The 19817-nt window shown below is 43.8% G+C and overlaps 3 protein-coding genes across 10 annotated transcripts in view; 2 read left to right on the top strand and 1 right to left on the bottom strand.

Moving 5' to 3' along the window:
• The window catches only part of HSPD1 (heat shock protein family D (Hsp60) member 1), a 17683-nt gene extending 6106 nt beyond the window's left edge, over positions 1-11577 (bottom strand). Inside the window, exons 1-3 of one of the 3 annotated variants that reach the window (XM_084523538.1) lie at positions 11572-11577; positions 3629-3659; positions 2982-3157 (exon numbers count right to left, since the gene is read on the bottom strand). In XM_084523538.1, coding sequence (XP_084379664.1) covers positions 2982-3155 — 174 coding nt within the window. In that variant the 5' untranslated portion in view covers positions 3156-3157; positions 3629-3659; positions 11572-11577. Of the gene's footprint in view, positions 1-2981; positions 3158-3628; positions 3777-11565 lie in introns of those variants that run through there. The other 2 variants (XM_084523539.1, XM_084523537.1) reach the window with 2 other exon arrangements.
• On the top strand, positions 3821-8061 carry HSPE1 (heat shock protein family E (Hsp10) member 1). 3 transcript variants are annotated; one of them, XM_084523559.1, is made up of 5 exons: positions 4364-5053; positions 5162-5619; positions 5770-5934; positions 7061-7150; positions 7700-8061. In XM_084523559.1, the coding sequence occupies exons 2-5, from the start codon at positions 5608-5610 to the stop codon at positions 7748-7750; spliced, it is 318 nt and encodes a 105-aa protein (XP_084379685.1). In that variant the 5' UTR covers positions 4364-5053; positions 5162-5607; the 3' UTR covers positions 7751-8061. The 3 variants fall into 3 exon arrangements, with proteins under 3 accessions (XP_084379683.1, XP_084379684.1, XP_084379685.1); XM_084523557.1 differs by lacking the exons at positions 4364-5053; positions 5162-5619 and adding an exon at positions 3821-4150; XM_084523558.1 differs by lacking the exon at positions 5162-5619 and having other exon boundaries at positions 4354-5053.
• LOC311438738 (MOB-like protein phocein) lies at positions 11399-19817 on the top strand. 4 transcript variants are annotated; one of them, XM_084523554.1, is made up of 9 exons: positions 11960-12217; positions 12400-12470; positions 12965-13027; positions 13546-13646; positions 14941-14983; positions 15225-15311; positions 16222-16301; positions 17144-17255; positions 18211-18608. In XM_084523554.1, exons 3-9 carry the CDS (start codon positions 13001-13003, stop codon positions 18340-18342), a joined length of 582 nt encoding a protein of 193 aa, XP_084379680.1. In that variant the 5' UTR covers positions 11960-12217; positions 12400-12470; positions 12965-13000; the 3' UTR covers positions 18343-18608. The 4 variants fall into 4 exon arrangements, with proteins under 4 accessions (XP_084379679.1, XP_084379680.1, XP_084379682.1 ...); XM_084523553.1 differs by lacking the exons at positions 11960-12217; positions 12400-12470 and adding an exon at positions 11399-11549 and having other exon boundaries at positions 18211-19817; XM_084523556.1 differs by lacking the exon at positions 12400-12470 and having other exon boundaries at positions 11960-12244.

Below are 19817 nucleotides of genomic sequence, written 5' to 3'. Positions count from 1 at the left end.
TCCCAAGTTTGGCAAAACTGGAAAAATGGTTGGATGGTTTTATATTTTTACAGAAGGAAGCTTTTAGTGAATCCCCCAGCCATGATGGTTAACATCATAGACTCAAAGTCTGAAATTAAAATAAGACTGGCCTTACAATAAATAAATTCAAAAAAAATTTGCCGAGATTCACTTTAACATATTTTCCCCTAAAATTAACAAAAATACATTAACATAAAATTCTGCAAAACTTCCTTCAAATCACAATAAAAAGCATGATTGAGAAACAGCAATAGAAAGTTTGATTTTTTGCATGGTCTGGAAAAGAGTTCTCTTGCAAACCTTATCAGTGGTTAGCAAATGGAACTGAAAACAACATATAAATGTATTCAAATGTGTTGCATTAACTTCTCAGAAATACCCTGCCCTTGCATTCATCTAGAAAGCTGGAATTTCCTAAACAATATACAAAGTTGATGTGGAACATTATGGTCTGTGCAGGGAACACAGGGTAGACGCACCCTCTCACAAAGTTCCCTAGATGAATTCAGTAGCTGCCCCAGTCAATCATGCTCTTGAGTTTTAGCAGGAAAGAGCAGAAATGGAAGCAGCCACTTCTCACCCACTGCTGCCCTCAAGTTCTTCCTAAAGCTATTCTGCCAGCTGGAGCAGTTGGAAGAAGGAAAGGGAGATCCAAGGCCCCAGCTCACCCCAGTCACTCCCAGCTGATCCCTCACTTGGCCTGTCAGGCCCAACTCAGAGCTGTGCACGCTGGCTCCTGCAGAGGCACTGCTGTAGCTGACCACATGCCAGTGTGGCTCTGGCTCAGAGCAGAGCCTGAATGGCAAGCCAAGCTATCTAAGGATTTGGACATTGCATGCTGCCACTATGGTGCACCGTGTTCTCGCTTGCACAGTGCCTACTCACATCTGCCTCAATGATTTAACCAACCTTGGACTGCTGCCATGGAAGAGACTATAGTACAGCTAGCCCTAGAAGCTACAGAAAAAAGAAATGTTGAGCTTTAGTTACTAACTTTGAACTCATGAGAGTTTGCATATTGCTCGTTTTGTCCTATAAAACAATCATGGCAAATTATTACTTACCATGATTTCTTACTGCTACTTCATTTGACCTGCACTATTCAAAATCTAAAAGTGGTTCAAGAACAAGAGAACTTTGGTGGACACTGATACTGATAAGCTCTTCTTCATATAGTCCCTCCTCATTTTGCTTAATTTTTCTTCTATGCTTTGTCTTGTTCTTATTCCAAAGGTAGGTACGAGGTGTGTGGCAGAACAACATCTGCTTCTATCCCATCACATTAACCAGCCTACACTCCAAGAGATGCTTTGTGTTTCTGAACCAATGAATGCCAGCTGTAAATACGGCCGCATTTTGAATGGTCCTGCATATCAAGAACCACAATGACAAAGCAACTGGCCAATTGGCAGCAGTATCAGAAGATTGTGTAAGACTGTAAACCAGTTTCTTTAAATACAGAACAGTTCAAAAGGAAAGTTTCCTCACATGTGTGGTAGCAGTTCTTGCTGGAGGCTGAACCACGTGTTACAGAACAACCACTAAATCTCTGTAAACGCACAGAGAACAGCAAATAAAAGTGGCAATGCTGGAACAAGAAACCCATAAGATTGCATGAAGTTGCATCAGGAACTTTCGTTTAACCAGTACGTTAAAATCATGCTTAGATGTTCACAACATAGCCTGAGACAAAAACAAATTAAATCAGTTGAGTGCGCTGCAACTTTGTTCCCTTCTGCAGAACTGTGCTTATGGGAAGCAGATGTAGTTTGCTGACGTGACTGTTCCTTAACCTTCACCTTGCTCAGCTTATAGCATTTCTGTCTTTGAGTAAAGCTGGTTAGGCTCCAAAAATGTGCAAAGAATAATTTCAGAGAGGCCAAGCAGCCTTGACAAGATCTACCATGCACACGCCGTTATCGTACGTGCTGAACCTCCTACCTTCATTTCATTTCATCTGCTTTATTTCAAATCTATCTTTATCATTGCAAAGTTGTACTTAAAGTTGGCAAACTAGAAGCTTCTAAGAGCTAAACCATGCCTTTGTTAATAGCTTCCACAAGTCTTCTGAGATATAGTGAGCCTACTTTAGAGGTGGGACTAAGCAGTCACTATGTTAATCCCACCAAGAAGTTCAAGTGATTCAATGTAACTTATCAAAAAGCCTCAAAAGCTGCAGAACTGCAGCTTGCAGGTACTTCACCACTCTCCCACCCACCCCACTAACACCCAGTCACTACCACCTAGTGACCAGGCCCAAAATTCCAAAGAAACCATTACAGACACGCTACTTGAAACAGATATTCCTACGAGCTTGAAGAAAATCAATATCTCTTCCCTAAAAAGAAGCCTTGTTTCAAGCCTTACTGCATGCTGTATGACTATGCAAAATGTAACAGCTAGCTTTCAAATCAGCAAAAACTTGCAGGGAATCAGACTACAATTTGCCCTACAGGCAAGGTAAAATGAAGGCCACTACCATGAATTTTCACTTAAGCTGGTAACATTTACCAGTCAACTGAAAACTCAACATTATGCTTTTAGTATTTTTACTTTGTTACTTCTAGAAGGCAAAATGATACAAAAAATATTTCCTATTTCAAAGAAATAGAACTAATTTAACTACTTACAGGGTGAGTTAGGTTAATTATCTACTACATTGCTACAGGCTTCCAAATGAGCCAGAGTAACCAATCCTGCATGCCCCCTTGCCTGTTTTATTTCAAACCGTTCCCAGACACGCACAGCGCCTTCCACAGTGCTCAGATCCATCTTGCTTTGCGCCCGCGGGGAGGTGACTGAATGAGAATATGGCTGCCTGCAGCTGCCTGCCCATGCCCCTGCAGCTCCGTTACAGGCACGCGGATGGGAATAACACAGCTCCACCTAGGAAAAACTGCTCTCTATCCTTCTGTTTTCAGCCAGACCAAGGCGTTAACGCAAAATAAATCTTCGCTTACCTTTGGCCCCATGGTGACTGCTACAGCGTCTGCTAGGAGGTCCACTCCCTGGAGCATGAGGGCTCTGGCGTCTGCCCCGAACTTCACATCCTTGGCATACGCTCGCGTTAGGTGGGGGGCGAGCGCTCTGGACACTGGCCTCATCTGACGGAGCACTGCGGGTAAACGGAGCATGGCTGGAAAACGGAAAAATAAAGTAAAGTAAAGTTAAATTAAACTAAAAAAGGCGATGGGCGTCAGGTTTAGCGCAGCCAGCTGCCAGCCGGGAAGCAGAGCAGGAGCCCACCCGGCCCTCAGGGCCCCGCCGCCCGGCAGGACACGCGCCGCAAGGTCAAGCGCCGCTCGCCCCCTGCCGCCGGCCGGGCCGCGCTGCACGGCCGCGGGGCCGGGAGCCCCGGGAGCCCCGTGGGCAGCAGCACGGCCCCGCCAACAGCCCCCACCCCCCCGGCCCTACCCCCAGCCCCGTCCCGGAGCCGCCGCCAGGCCGCACACACGCGGCTGCTCCCCCCTCCCCCACCCCCTCCCGCCCCATAACGGCCGCCCGGCGCGCGCCCCTTCAGGCCGTTAACGGTCGCCCCGAGAGCAGCCGGGGCCGTGCGCAGCCCCCGGCCCCCCCCCAGCCCCGCGGGCCGCGTCCCGGCCCTCACCGGCGGGGCCGTGCGGGGCCGGGGCCGGGGCAGGCGTGCGGCGTGCGGGCGGTGTGCGCGCGGCGCGGGGCGGGCGGCGCTGGGCTCCCGCTGCCTCGGCCCCGCCCCTCGCCAGGCGGGCCCCGCGCGGCCGGGCCCGGGAACCTGCATGGGCCCGCCCCGGCCCCGCGCGCGCCGCTGCCTCAGGGGCCCCGCGGCGCCCCGCGCATGCGCGCCGCCCGCCCGGCGCGGCGAGTGCAGGTTGCGGGGCCCGGCGCTTCCAGAACGTTCTGGAACGCTCGCGCCCGCCCCGGGGTCAGGGGGCGGCCCCGCCTCGCCGCCGGGCACCGCGGGGCCCCCGGGGCGGCCGCCAGCGAGCGGGGCGCGGGGGAGGGGCGGGGCGGGGAGCGCGGCAGCGGCGGCGGCGGCGGCGGCGGCGGCAGGGCCGAGCCCCGCCCCGGGGCTGGGCGGCCGGCGGCGCATGCGCAGACGCTGCCCTTCCTGCGGCGGGCACGGGGCTCTCGGGGCGGCAGCAGCAGCATGGTGAGAGCGGGGCGGGGGCGGCTGGGGGGGGGCGCGGCTGGGGGGAGCCGCCCGCGGGGCCCCGGCGGTGCTGGCGCTGCCCGCGGCCCCCCGCGTGCCGGGCGCTGCGGGCGGGGGGGCCGCAAGGTCACGGAGTCCTTGCGGGGGAGCTGCGGGGGCCCCGGGCGGGGCTCCTGCGGCAGCCGCGGGTCGCAGCGGGGCCCCCGGTGCCGCGCCCGGTCACTCGTCCGCGGCCTCGTGCGAGCGCCTCCTGCCTGGGCCCCCTCTGGAAGGAGAGCCGGGGCAGGGCAGCGCTGTCCCTGCTCCGCGCTCACGCCTCATCCTGGTGACTCCGGGGGCACGGAGGTGCCGTTCCGTAGGGCTTAGCGTCAAACGCCTGTGTTCTTGCATCGAATTGCTCCTTTCAGCTAAACGCTGAACGCCCCTTTAAAAAAATAATCAGCAATATTAACCTTAAAGAACAAAACCGATCGTAATTGGCAGCTCTTAACATCTTTTCTTTTTTATCTTTTTGCTGGTATCAGCCATCTTCTCGAGGGAGGCAGCTTTCATGCTCTTTTCTTGCCTTTAACTAAACCTATTTTTAAAGCTCCTGTGCGCACACCGGTGAGTGTCGCAGAGGGGCACGTGGACGCCAGGCCCTCGCTTCTAGTGGCTTCCATCAGCGTGCTCCCTGTGTGCCCAGGGTCCCTGTCTCACGGAGCACTGTCTCCACGTGACCTGGCACGGCTCCATAGCTTTCCACCCAAATCAAAGCAAGTTCCTTCTCCCTGACCCCTGCTCAATGGGATTCTGGCCTTGTGTTTGTGCAACCAGTCGCAGCAAACTGCTTTAAAAAGCCAGTTAACCCTGAAGTAGAGGCAGATAATGACTATTCTCCTACGTGAAGGAAAAGCGGTCAAGGTAGGAATGTGCCTGTTTCCCTGTTCCTAGGGGTATTAATCTAAATGTTTTTGTGAAGTTACAGTTTATTCGTAGAAATCAATCCAAATAACAGCGCTCTTGCTTCAGACTTCAGACGAAAGAAGTTGTATCACATCGTGTGAGATGTTAAGTCTTGAAGTTACCTGAAAAAGACTAACGTGGGGAGCCTGGCCAGACTTTAACTTCTTTATTGTAGAAGACTCCACTACAACGAACAAGAATGCAACTGTCCTAAGAAGTCCTTAATCTTCATTAAATCTGTGTGTGAATTTAAAAATAGGTTTTCTAACTGTGCTCACGAACTATAGTAACTAACTGTTCATAGGATTAAAAGCGCGTGGTGCTTGCAGCCACGTGAGGTGGCTGCTCCACCTGGTGGTGGTTTGTTCCCTCACCTGGACCAGGAGCTTTGTATGGCTCAAGTGCAAACGTTGCCCAATATGTGCCCCTGAAGGCTGCTCAAGAGGCTGCTGCTTTTGCCTTGCGATGTGGGACAGCTCTAACAGCCTTCCTCATTTCTCCATCGATGTCTGATGCAATCAAAGGTGGTGTGTGTTTGCCACTTAAAACTAAATGCTCATCAGATTTCTAAACTTGTGGTCTCTCTCAAAAGAGAAAGCTGTGGTTTTAAAAACCTTTTAATTGCAATTTTGCTGGAATGTTTTTACTTTTCTAATGTACAATTATTTCCACAGGCAGGAAAAGCATTTAGGAAGTTCCTTCCCCTGTTTGATCGTGTTCTGGTAGAACGATGTGCAGCTGAAACTGTAACCAAAGGAGGAATCATGATTCCAGAAAAAGCTCAAGGGAAAGTGCTACAAGCAACAGTAGTGGCAGTTGGATCGGGAGCCAGAGGAAAGGTAAATATCCTGAAACATCTGGGTGTTCGCAGCAGCTGGAAAAATGTAGTGGGAAAGGGATGGTTGCAGCGCAAGTTTTAAGATATCTGACAAAAATGGATGAGGTTAATGGCTGAAGTTCGAAGTGCACATTCAAAGAGGAGGTGGAAATCCCAAGTTCCCCTGCTGGCTCTGACCTTGAATTCCAGACTTTCTTTCATCATTTATAAAATGGAAAATACTTGCCTTTGGAAACTTAATATTATTTGTTGACATTTACAAGCATCCTTAAACAATAGTGACTTCTAATATTGAGTGTTTTGGGGGTGTCTTCTCTTTATTGCTTCAATCCTTCAATGCTTTGCCTGGGGTAGTCTTCTTTTGTTCAAATGATTACATGCCTAAAGTTACATGGCTCATGAGCAGGGTGGATTTGCAGAACGTGGTGTTCACTGGCTTGTGCTGTGCAAACAATCATGGTCTCTAAAGGCTGTGGTCACTAGAGAGAAAAAACAAATCAGGAATGAATTGAAATGGTAAATCAGCTTTCATAAACTTGCCATGTTGATTGCTCATCTGGGATCTTAAAAAAAAAAAAAAAAAAAGGCAGTCTTAATTTAATTTCACAGTCTTGAAATGCCTGTGGCAACAGGCTTCAGCACTGGAAATTTTTTTCCCCACCAAAGCAGTGTTTATTTAGTACCAATGGTAGAAAACAGGTTAAAATTTAACTTGGGCATGTTGACTCGGGCTTCCTTAATTGTGAGTCCTCTATAGATACCGTGCTTTTTTTTGTCTCTCTTCTCAAAAATTCATATTGTGAAATGATGCTAATATTTGACTAATGTGTTGATACTTAACTTTATCACATGGTTCTAAAAAGGATATAGATTTGCCAGTGTTACTTTGAGTAACTTTTCAGCGCTCAACATGGTAAAGTACTTGTAACTGGCACTTCAAAAAATTGGCCATGGTTTTAGAATATGAAAATGGACTTTCTCTGTCCCTTTTAGAAAGAAAGAAACTCTACGGACAAAATTGTGTTCTAGTTTCACTCTACAAATAAAATGTAGAGTTAGTGTGGTATCTTGAATGCTTTTTGTGGGTAGATCATGGCAATATGGATAACTTTTTTTGTTTGTTTCAGGATGGTGAGATACATCCAGTGAGCGTTAAAGTTGGTGAAAAGGTTTTGTTACCAGAATATGGTGGTACAAAGATTGTACTAGAAGATAAGGTAGGTTTCCCAATGTCGTGAATGCACATTAAGCTGGTTCCCAAGTGTCACATTGTCAGTAATAAATACTGTAGTTATTTAATGGGATTAGCTGCATTCGGCAGATGGTGTTGCTATTAAAGTGGTTGAATCAAGTTACATTCTTGTACCTGTAGTACTTGGTACTTCCATCCCGTTTAAAAGAAAGTAAGCAAAGAAACATCTGGCCTTATCTTCATTGGGTGGGTGAGGTGACTTCATATGCTGAGCACATATCAGTGAGAAGCCAAAAGTGATTTGAAATTACTGGGGGTATCCTTGCTTTTGACAGGGAAAGCTTACAGAATTGTCCTGTGACCGTGCTTGTACTTCCTCCTACTAAAAACAGTAACTTGAAGGCCTGCCCAAACTGTGTCCTATGAACAAAAATCTTTCCCTGAAGTCAACAGGTAGAACAAGTCTTAGGTCACTTTGATTTTGTACTTCATGATATACAGTAGCCCTGATGGTTATCTGCAAAACAAGTGATAAAACAACCCACGTGACAAATAATGTTTCTTTTACTTGCAGGACTACTACTTGTTTAGAGATGGTGACATCCTTGGGAAGTACCTGGACTGAAGTTGGTTGCAGTATCAGTCATCCATTCCACTAAAATACTGAAATCCTTTCTTTCATCATGTAAATAATGTCCTTTATTTTATAATATGCAGGCATTGACTCTCTGAAATAACTTGTGATCTCACTGTAATGATGGAACACAAATAAAAGTGTGTGCAGTCAGAAGTCGGTTGCTCTTTCTTGAGTTCCATTGAACAGTGAAATGCAGGTGACCACCAACCAGCCTTAATTATTCCAAACGACAACATTTTTATATCCTTATCTGTGTACTGAGACTGTAAAGGCCTTTACAATAAATTTCTTGAAACTGTTCTGCTTCTGTCTCAGTTTCTGCTACTGCTCTGTGAAACTGAGCCTCAGCTGTGTAATATCTTGAACTACTTTCTGAAACATTTCAGTTGTTGTAATACATTACTTTCAATAAGCTTGCCTAAAGTTGTGGGACTACTTTGGAAGTGTTATTGCAGATAAAGTGATGGAAACTGTTTCAGCTAGCTTTGGGACACACTGAGCTTTATCTCAAGTAACAGACGGTTTTTAACTTCATCTTCACTTCCATCATCGTCTAGCAGTAGATGACAGGGTGTTTGGTACATAGCAAGATAAAGCAAACAACCCTGCCACAAACAGCCTGCTGCAAAACACTGCACAGAGCTTGTTACGGGTGATACCTGTAGTAGGAATTCTAACACTTTATAGAAAGAGAGTAACTTTCCTATATAAGTTAATTGATGGAATTGGAGCTGGTGCTGATCTTAATGTAGCAATTCGTGAAGCAATTTGCTTTATCTCAAACGAGATCTTTCCACCTGTCCCACAACTTACGCTGACAGTGTATTTGACAAGTTACACTTCATTTATCCTTAGTGCAGCCTTCTTAAAGAGTAAGGTATTTACTCAAGTAATGCTGAAGCAATCACATTTATATACTTTTAACCACCCTGTTTTGCCTTGGGAAAGGATTATTTGCACGTGACTGAACAGATCTGAACTTTATACTGCTCCTAACAATGCCTTCAGAGTCAGTCTATGTTGATCTAGCACCATTTGAGAACATGTGCTGTCCTAAAAGGCTTTTGTGTAATCTTACGTGAAATAAATCCCTATAGGACTTTCAGCTACTGAAACTAATAGTAGTTAAGTCAGTTCTTTCACGTTAAATTCAAGCCATTATGGAATCAACGTTGCTAGATAAACTGTGAGCTGCGTTGTTTTCTTCTGGAGATAACCAGGAATGCCTGAAATAAAAAATACTTCTCAGAACTGCAGGTAGTTGCAGGGGGACAATGACTTGATTCTGATGTATTCTAAAGCAATTATTTTCTGCTGGGGCAGTTAGGGCTCCCTTCTTTCTTCCCCAGATAAACTTCATAGAGCTGATCTGTTGCTGTTGTAGATGCCAGTTACCACCCAGCATGGAGCTATGTTTGATGCTCTGGGCTGTTGTCTTGTTCCCCTCTGTTAACAGACAATTCATTGCATAATGAAACAAACTCACTGAAAAGAATTATCTTCCACTACAGCAAGCGTGCGTTTACCTTCCCTGATAAGGTAGGTGTTCTGCTGTAGGCACAGCGAGGTGGGGAAGGTGTGTAATATGTTTACAGCTTACTTAGCTTATGGAAACCAGGTAACATCTTGATGAGAAAATGGTGCACTAGGAAGCAACATCCAACAGGCAAAAGTTTAAGCCTAACGCTTCAGCTTAATTTAAATGCTGTCTTTTAAAGACACTATGTCAGATTCCCACTCACAGCAAGCAGCATTGGGAGGTTTACAGTTCTTGTTCATGAGGAGCTGTTTTTTAATCTGTTTAAAAACAATGTCACATTTTCTTGAGACATTTCATAGGAATAAGAAATATGTGGATGGAAGAAAAAAAAAGCGCTCCTCTGCCTAGTTAAGTGGAGGATGTGCCTGAGCGTCTGATGGGTCAGCAGACACAGAACATTTTATTCTTGCACCATAAGGCTATCATTACAAGCAAGGACAGGGGAACTTAGAACATTGCCAAGGTGATTCTCTGCCATCACTGCCTTTTAAGTTCCTGGCTGCATACCAGATTTTATATCCCTATGTCCCTGGGCTTTAGAGGGGAGGACAGTATGAATCACAAATGCTCTTTCACTACTGCATTTTCCCTGTGAGAATTTAGACTATTCCACTGTTTTCTAGGTTATTTCCAAGCTCTAATTTGTGGCAAAAATGTTACATGCTGCCGTATTTGCTTTTTGGTGGGAATCCAGTTCTTCCCAGCTGTCTGAAGCATAAGAACAAAGCGGGCTCCACCTACTTTTCGTAGTTCCCTTCCGGGAAAAGGTTCCACTAGCAGCAGCAATAGAATTTTCAGAAAGCCTTTACTGTACTCGTCATGTTACCCTGCCACGGTAAGAAAAGGATGGAACTCACACATGCTGGTAGAAAGCCTAGAAAGGAAGGTCAGGTCCCTAACAGCACAGGAATTAGATGATCTTGGCCAAATATTCCACTTCTTACTCATGAAGGGGATAAGACAATGTGGACCTGGTAAAAAAATGGGGAAAAAAAAAAAAAAAAGTGAAATTACTGATGACTATCAGATTTTATTTAAAACCCACTTGAAATCCAATACATAAGAAGCATCTTCCAGAAATAACAAGGTAATTACTAAGGGGCAACAAAAGACCTACAGCTACCAACTGCCCAAGAAGCACTGCAGATTTCCTTCCTTTTTCTGTAAAACTGAGTGAGTTTCAGGCTGAGCCAACACACCAACATTCTCAGCCAGATTTGCTTGTGTTTCAGAAGCAAGATGTCCATGAAATAAAAGTCAGGGACAAATGAAAATGTCAAATCTCCCCACTCCTCTGTGCTTTAGATACCAGTTTAACCTTGGAGCTGGTTAAAAACCAACACAACGCTGTATTATAAGGGACTGAAACCACCGGCATTGCCTTTATTTCTGGACTGGCTAATTATAAATCAATCTCATTAAAAAGTTAATGTTGGATTACAGCAGATCCAATGTGGTAACATGACATTTACATCCTTCATCCTGGTGCACCAATTTCTCCCAATGTTGTTAACCTTTTCGTGGTTTATTAACCTTGGAAGCGCTGAGTTTTCCCATGTGACCGGCCCGTCCAGCATCCCGGGGGCAGGAATGCTGACCTGTAGCTCTGCAGGTAAACGAGTAACAGGCGCCATCTGCCCCCAGGGGCCCACAGCGAAGGGTGCCCCCTGCACGAGGGTGCAGCACGGGGGGAGCCGCCGCTCTGCTCGGTACAAACGCTCAGACAGGGATTGGCAATTCCCTGTTTCTCATCGCTGTGCAGCGATTCACCCTTCCTGGCCCCGTTCCTCCCTACCGCTTATTCTCCAGAACAGGCCATCTTTCCGCTTTTATTTTTTCTCTTATCCTCCAGCAATGCGAGCTCCATGCAGTCCCCCCGGGTGCTTGCAACAGGAACCTCTCCCCCGGCCTGCTGCAAGCTGCCAGTGCCACATTAACGCCGTTTTCTTCCCCAGCACACGCTGAGGCCCGGCGGCGCTGAGGCTCCGAGCCGCCATCTCGCGGCGCCGGCCGAGGGCCGCCCGTCCCCGCCCTCGGCCCCGTCCCCGCCGTCGCTCCGCCGCCTCTCGCGAGGCCCGCGGGCGCTCCCTGCCTCCCTCCCTCCCTCCCTCCCTTCCCCTGCGCCGTCGCCGCCCCGCTCCGCCCCGCCCGGCGCTGCCGCATCCGGGTCCTGGCGGCGCTGTCACTATGGTCATGGCGGAGGGCACGGCCGTGCTGAGGCGGAACAGGCCGGGCACCAAGGCCCAGGTGAGCCGCGGGGGGCCGGGGCCGGGGCCGGGGCCGGCAGCGCCGCCGCCGAGGCGCGGGGCCCGGGCGGCCGGCGGGGCCTGGCCTGGCGCGGCGGGGCCGCCCCGCGCCCCGCGGCCGGGCCCAGGCCGTCGGCAGGAGGCCGCCGCCGCTCCCCTGGGCCTTGCGGCGTCCCCGAAGGGCGGGCCCGGGGGTGCGCGGTGGTGCCCCGGGCGGGGGCGAGGCCCTGCGGGGCGGGGGTCGGGTTCCGCTCGGGTCGCGGCCGCGGAGGCCCCGTGTCAGGAGCGCTGCGTGAGCAAACGCCGCTCCCCGCCCCGTAGCGCACAGGGGCGGGGGGGGGGCACAGCCCCGGGCCGGGAGGGGGAGGCCACCGGGGGCAGGGGCCGCGGGCAGGGCTCTGGGGCGTCCCGGGGCGCTCACGGCACGGAGCTGGCGGTGGTTCGGTGACAGAAGCCTGCGTTGGTTGGAGAAATCTGTTGAAAAGAGGAAGAAATGGATGCGATCACCTTGTTCTGTGGCCGTGTTTAACTCGTCGTTGTGGCTGGTATGACCAAGGAGCTGCTCTGCATGTCCGTGGAAGTACCGGACGCCGAGGCACTGGCTATTCACTGCCCCGCTGCAGCTGGCGGTGCTCGCTCAGGAGCAGCTCCTAGGCTTTACTTTGACCTGTGAGGAGGGCTGCGGGAGACTGACATGTAATGTTTCTGGGCAAAAAGAGGGAGTAGCACTGAATTTTAGATACACATTTTCTAACTTCGCATTTCTTTATATATCTGGGATTACTGTATTTCCACCAGATGTGAATTGCTGGATCTGGTGCAAAACTTGAGGTGGCTTTTCTCTTTGTTAGGAGCAGACACTGGGGGCTAGCAGAGCCCATACCTGTCCAGTTACACAGCGCTCTGACCGTGCCGGCAGAAGGTAGTGCTGTGCTGGGCAGCGCTGTGTTGTGTTTCCTCAGGTTAGAGAAGGCGTTTCCAATGGTGTATTATTACAAGAATATTATCACCAGGGTTTTAATTCACTGTTGATTGTATAATGGTTCTCTCTAAAGACCTCTTATCTTCCCCATTCTTACATGATTGGGTCAGCACCATATGCAAATATTTCGTCTAAGAAAGACAGGCTGCATAGCTGTTAGAACAAGATGTGTGGAAGAGAGGAAGTTTATGGTATGCCAGATCAAGTAGGAATTTGATTTCAAGATGTTCTCATATTGCCACTTGAGGAGCATAAGTGCCATTTCACCCTGTTCTTGCCAAGTTTGTGTGCTGCTTCTGCTAAGATGCTGCTTCCTGGAATTGTGTAAACTAATTCTACATCTATTTTCCTGCGTACTTAAGCGTACTGTTAGTTGTGTGCTTTTATTTCTCTCCCTGTATTTTTGTTAACTTGGTTTAAACTTCTGTTAACAGGATTTCTACAATTGGCCTGATGAATCCTTTGAAGAAATGGATAGTACATTAGCTGTTCAGCAGGTACTCTTGTTTTTTAAGTTCAGGTTCCCAAATTTTGTATTTTACTGGTTAAAAACAACAGGGAATGTGGCATGCTATTTGTCTGCTTAGTGTTGCTGCACAAGAGTGAGTTTCATAAGCAACTTACATAAATAAATGTAATTATTAATTGGATATGAAGAAATAGCTAGAATTCTCATGTATGATTTAAACAGATCAGATATAAGGAAATGGTGGGATTTCCCAAGGGGTTCTTTTGTTTGAGAAGGATTTTGTAAAAAAGCTATGCAATTTACCCATTATTTTACCTTTTTTAATTCAGAACAAGATTTTTTTCAGATCTAGTATTCTTTTTTTTTATATCAGTTGCCTTACTCCACCCATGAACTTCTTAACTTTTTAGACTATCAATCACTTTTTAAATAAAAAGGAAAATGACTTTTTCATCTCTGGGAAAAAGTCTCTTAAAGATGCAGTGAAGTCCTAAATACATACTATAATTACAAGAAGATCTTATTGTCCATCCCCCCCCCCCCCAGTATATTCAGCAAAACATAAGGGCAGACTGTTCCAACATTGATAAGATCCTTGAACCTCCTGAAGGCCAGGATGAAGGTGTGTGGAAGTATGAACATTTAAGGTAAGAATCCATCTTCATCAATGTAGTGTTCTGATAACAAGTTTTGTATATTGATAGTGGTACTGATTTTTTTTTTTTTTTTGGAATATGACAGGTTAAAAGTAACTTAAATGAAATGTGATATTTCTACTACAAAATATTTTGATAATTTTGTGTTGTATTGTTTTCTGAATTCCTTGTTTTTTTCTAAAGATGTATAATGCTCTCTGATGCAGCATTTTTTTTTATAAAATGATTGTACTTCACTTCAAAAATTATTCTGGCATACTTGGAATATGAAAATAGAGTCATGAATTTCCACATGACTTTCTCCTAGAATCATCAGTTCTTCATCTCCACTGATTATTTTTCTTATTAAGCTTATCTTCTAACTTTATCAAATGTATTTTCAGAAATAGTTCTCATCCTAGATGTATAGGTCATGATCTTCTGCCTCTCATTTTCTTTTTTTTTCTTTTTTTTTTTTTTTTTTGTCTTCTCTGATAATATTTCCAATAGATATTTCCTCAAAAAAGGAAAAAAGTGTACATGTACAATGGCAAAAGACACATTTTAAGAATTTCCTTTGTTGTCTCATGTACATTGAAAATCACAGTAGATTCATAGAAGTGAGTTCTCTAAATTCTTAGCACTTCTGTAAAGTTTATTCAGTTATCTCTTGTAGTTTGGTGGTGTTACTGAATTCCCCAAGTTAAAAAATATACTTCCAGGTACATTCTAGTGGAAACAGTGTATCTGGAAGTCCTGTTCTTTGGTGGGACTTTAGGTACTTTGATTTGGAGGAAGTGTATCTTAGAAGGATGGAGTGATTAATCTATATGAATTTAAAATTCACACTCTTAAGAAATGGATTTTCTTGAAGTGTTAATATTTTTTTTTTTGGATCTTTGTTTGTGAAATAGCATTTCTTACCTAACAAAGCTGAAATGCCTCCACTAAATTATTTGTTAAGCTTAGCCTCTACTATCAGATAAGAATTAAAATATAATTGTTTTGTTAAGTAAAAAGCTATGCATTCTCTATCTTTCAATGAGTAGTCCTTTTATAGTGTGTTAATTAAAAGGCAAATCTGCCTTTTCAGGTGTCCTACTAGCTGAAATTATGTGATGATATTCTTTAGGTATGATTTTTTTCATGTTATTTTTTCCAGTTTAAAAGCAATAATTACAAAACATCTTTAGAGATCTGTGAAGAAGACCAGAATGTTTCATTTTGTCTTGTATCCAGTGTTTCCAGCGCGAAATCAAATTGCTTGATTTTGATGCTGCTGTGTTCAAATTCTTTTTTTTTTTAGACAATTCTGCCTTGAGCTCAATGGACTAGCTGTCAAGCTTCAGGTAATTATTTTCTTGATATTTTTATATTGTGTCAGGGAAGAGACTCTTCTTCTACATAAGCTGCAGAGTTTGTAGAGCTTTACTTCTATTAAATTAAAATCTTAAGCAGTGGTTTCAGGTAAGTTTTTTAGTGTTTTAAAGGCTTCTGGCAAATAACTCTTTGGTGGTAGACAAGTGATTTCAGAAAACCATCAGATTGTTGCTGTTGGGTGATTTCATAACCAAACAATTGTTTTAACAGAGTGAATGTCATCCAGACACATGTACTCAGATGACAGCAACTGAACAATGGATTTTTCTTTGTGCAGCTCATAAAACTCCCAAAGAGGTATGGATGTATTTTGTAAAAGTGCCCCGACTGGCATAAGATTTTCTTCCGCAGCTCCTGTGTTTTTGGGGAGACCATTAGAGTTGGCCTTTTAGTCAAACTGAGAGCTTATGTCTGCGTTAGGAATAATCACTTGATGTTTCCTTCTTTCCTATTTGTTAGTGTGTTTACAGAAGTATGGGATGAGGTAGGAAAGAGCTGCTTTTTACAGCAGCACAGACTGCGTTTCATCCAGCTCTGGTTCCCAGTCAGTGAGAAGAGGAGGTAATACTGGTTTATCTCTGAACACATCCTTCGTCTGCAGTTTTCCACATTGATAATAGCGATCACCCCGTGGTCAGACAGTGGGTGATGCAACTCTGAGAGACTGCTGACAAAAATGTACAACCGAGAAGTCATTTTCCTGCAACTAGGGGACAACAAAACTAGCAGACATTCCTGATCGGTTTCTGCCTGTCCTAGTTCATCTTGACTTTCTTTTAACAAGGTATACTTAGGGTCATTTTTCTTTTTTAATTATATTTTTTTAGGGTATTAGTTTAAGCTGTAAAAGAAACACTCCGGCAACTTGACAATGTAGAAAGCAAGTGACCTGTGACATAATGCTAGTGTACTTCCAATATGTATTCTTATTATACGGTATTACTTAAGGAGATGCATAAAATTCACTACTCGTGTACGTGATCAAATTTCCGTAGTAACTTTTCTCTTGAAATAATTGACATGGGTTATAAAACAGAGAAGCAATAGGAGGAAATGTAGTTGGACCTTCAGAGAAGCTACATGAAACTTCTGAAGTAAAAATGGCTAGTGATCAGGAAACTGAATTAAAAAATTTTTCTTTAAGCGTGTTACATGATAATATTATGCACGCACTCATGCATGTGCTTGTTCACTCTGTGTTTTGTAGTGTCCTGCTATCGATTATACCAGACACACACTTGATGGAGCTGCATGTCTTCTGAATAGCAATAAATATTTCCCCAGCAGGTAAAAGTGCTTTCTTTTGGAAGGAGAGGTGGGGGGAGCAGATGGTACCTAAAGTCTTGCTTAGCAACCACATAGAAATGTGTTACATGTTCTTCATGGACTACTACTGAAACAATCAGAAATCCTACAGAATGTGTCAGTGGTGCTAGTGCAGCTACTGTCACTGGTAAGCCAAGGAAGAATTCCTGCCTGTTGAAATAGTCTGCCTCTTACCGGAGCTGATGGGTGCTTTTTAGGTGGGAAATGTTTCTTTTCCTATTATCTGTCAGTGTTACTGTGGCGCTTCCATTAGAGTAGTGCCAATCTAAGTAACAGGATGGCCTTTGGAGGGATGCAGTGACTCAAAGGGCTTGAACATTGCTCCACTGAAAATCTCCAGAAACTAACCTCACCCTAATGCAGGACATCAGTAAGCACAGAAGACAGACTGAGTGTATTCAAGCCACAGCCCATGTGTGGGATGATAGAAACCTAAAAAGGGAAGTCAAAATGGTGAATCCTGTATTGGTGAGGAGGTGCAGCTGGAAGTCTTTCCCTTTGCTCATCAGTGCCATAAACCAGAAATCCAGCCCTCACCAGAATAACTGATGATATTTGTATATTACAGGAAAAGCTATTTCTTTTTTATTGTAGCTGGGGCAATTTTAAAATGTACAGAATGCAGCAACATTTGTGTTATTCTTGCAAAAACAAGCAGTTGCAGACAGATGCCTGCAAAACTTCAGTCTTAATGTCATATGTAATTTGACAGTACAGTTTAGCAATCAGAATTCCTGTCAATGTGTATTTAGTTAGTCATTTTAATAGATCTCTCCTGGTAACCTCTTTCCTGGTGCTTACAGGGTTAGCATAAAGGAATCTTCTGTAGCCAAATTAGGATCAGTGTGCCGAAGGATTTACAGAATATTTTCACATGCTTATTTTCATCATCGGCAGATATTTGATGAATATGAAGTAAGTAGTTTAATAGTTCAATTACTTCTCGAGTGAAGGCATTTACTGAAGTTACAGCTGTGATATAATTGTATTATACACTTTGTTTATTGCTAGCTGAAAATCTGCACCCAAGTAAAGTATTGATTGTAGTGGATGACGCTTTTAAGAACTGAAATTCCATGCTGTAACTTAGTCTTAACTTGAAAGGTGTATTTGCGTATGCATATATATAAATTAAAATTAATTTATATAGTGAATTTATTCAGTTGATTATCCTTTCTCTTACTTGGAAGGGATAGAATTTAGGAGTTTTTATACAGGCAACACATTAAGAAAAAAATCCTGAATGTATTCAAGCACTTTGTATAGGTATTACAGCTTACATGTATGTGTGTCCTGATGGTATGTGTTACACGCCAGTTAAAGGATTGTAATTGTAAAACTGCAAAGAAGCAAATAAACTGGTGGTACTTTGTGCACCTCCAGTAACATCCAGGGTTAGTTATTTTTACTGAAAAGCAGAAATTGATAACTAGAAAGGAGATTAGGGATGTAACTGGATGTAAAAGGAAACACTTGTCAAGTGTCACTTCAGGTTGCTGTAACAGCTGTGGAATGGTTGTGCCCTGTTCTGTTGGGAATAGTATATGCTGAAGGTGTTTCACAATACCTTCAAGTTCTCTTCTAGAGTAGATCAGGACAACACTGATATTTTAATATATTCTTGTGTAAGTACTGTTAAATTGAGCTGTGACTTAAGCTTTGGGTTTTGATTCATTGTATGTTAATCAAGTAGTAAAGGAAAAGTTTTAAAAGAAGTAACAAATTTATCATTTAAGCATTACTACTGTTGTTTTTAAGACTTTTAAATCCAGTGGGGCAATTACATATAAGCAGTTTATCTTGGTATGTTGTCCTCAATTGCTTACAATATTCCTTCTGTATATATTTTCTCCCCTTTTTTCATCTCCAGAATGAAACTTTCTTGTGTCATCGGTTCACTAAGTTTGTGATGAAGTATAATCTGATGTCCAAGGATAACCTGATTGTACCCATTTTGGAAGAAGAAGTGCAAAACTCAGTGGCAGGGGAGAGTGAGGCATGATGGGGATGGTAGTACAGAAGTCTATACCGAATACAAACAAAACATTAATTATGTACTGTATATATCATTTTAGACACTTCAATCACGTATCCTCATAGCTTTTAGTATACTTTTTGTATGCTGTGTGCATTGCCTTTTAATATGGGAAATACTTTAAGTTATTCATGAGCTGTATATTCATCAATGTGGCACTCATGGTTTTTAAATAAAAGTAGTAGTATCTGTTTATAATGCTTGTTAATAAAAGAATTTACAGTTCTTTAAAATTGCTGCTAAACAATCATTGAATCACAATCCTGAAGATGTGTCAGATTGGGTGGGAAAAAAAGCAAGATTAACATTACACAGCAAGCCATTTTTTAATGCAGTAGCTATGCTAGTTCAAAGATTATCACCTTAAATATATAATTCTGCAGGAAGCTCTTTGCAGTGTAGCTTATCCCTAATTTAGCTTTTATTTTTTTAAGATAGCTTTGAAGATTTACTTTTGGATGTGCATATTCCTGTATGTGTATATCCAAACAATAATAGCATCTATAGTATTAGTAATACCTAAAGGATAATTTTACTATGCTGTTGAACGTATATATTCTTGATATATGTCTAACATACTTTCTGGACTTTTTGTTTTGTTACCAGTGGAGGCTTGTGTACAGCAGAGGGTGGTTTCTGTCCTGCTACAACAGACCTCTGCTGTTCTCCAGTCCACGACTTCTCTACAGCCTAACTGTGGCAGAAAACTCAATGGCTTATACCTGTACATATTTATGGCAATGGCTTACAAATTATACCTCACATAAATATTCACATTACACTACATAACCCGCTAGCATAGTATTTGCTTATATTTTTAGTAAAAACATTAAGTACCTGACTCCATGCAGGAGTTAATCATATTTTCAACATAAGTTGTTTTTCTTAATTCACCTGCATTATATTCTTTGACAGAAAGATTTGGATTCACACTACTTCTGCTCCCTTTTAGATGTTTATTTCAAGTTTTCTTTGCAGATTTGCAATAACTGACAATTTCCATGAGTGCTGCTTAATTGTTATGTCTAGAATGATAGAATTAAATGTTTTAGTGTTAATATAGCAGAGACATACTGCTAAGTGTGCATGAATGCAGGGTCTAAAAGCACTAGCAGAGTTCTTATGTTAAATTAATTTTGCTTATCTGTTTAAAAAGGTAGCTGGTTGTTTCTCTTGGAAGTTGCCGGGGGCCTCTTCTATTTCTTTAAGCAGGTCAGAACAGGCCAAGCAAGGTCGTTTCTGTAAACTACCCTTTGTTAAGTTATGCTTACCTGGACAGAAGGGAGTTCACCTATTTTTAAGTCTTTTTTCATAATATACTAAACATGCCTTAAATTCTATTTTTCTTTATACAAATCAAGCACACCTCAAGCAACTGTACCACCTGGATGTAAAGGGAATTTAAAACAATGAGAAAATAAAGAGACTAAACTTCTGAAGTA

Source organism: Aythya ferina (genome assembly GCF_964211825.1).
Source record: "Aythya ferina genome assembly, chromosome: 6".
NCBI classification, from domain to species: domain Eukaryota; kingdom Metazoa; phylum Chordata; class Aves; order Anseriformes; family Anatidae; genus Aythya; species Aythya ferina.
Note: the sequence above shows the minus strand (reverse complement) of the source record. Positions and strands in the feature narration are given on the sequence as shown.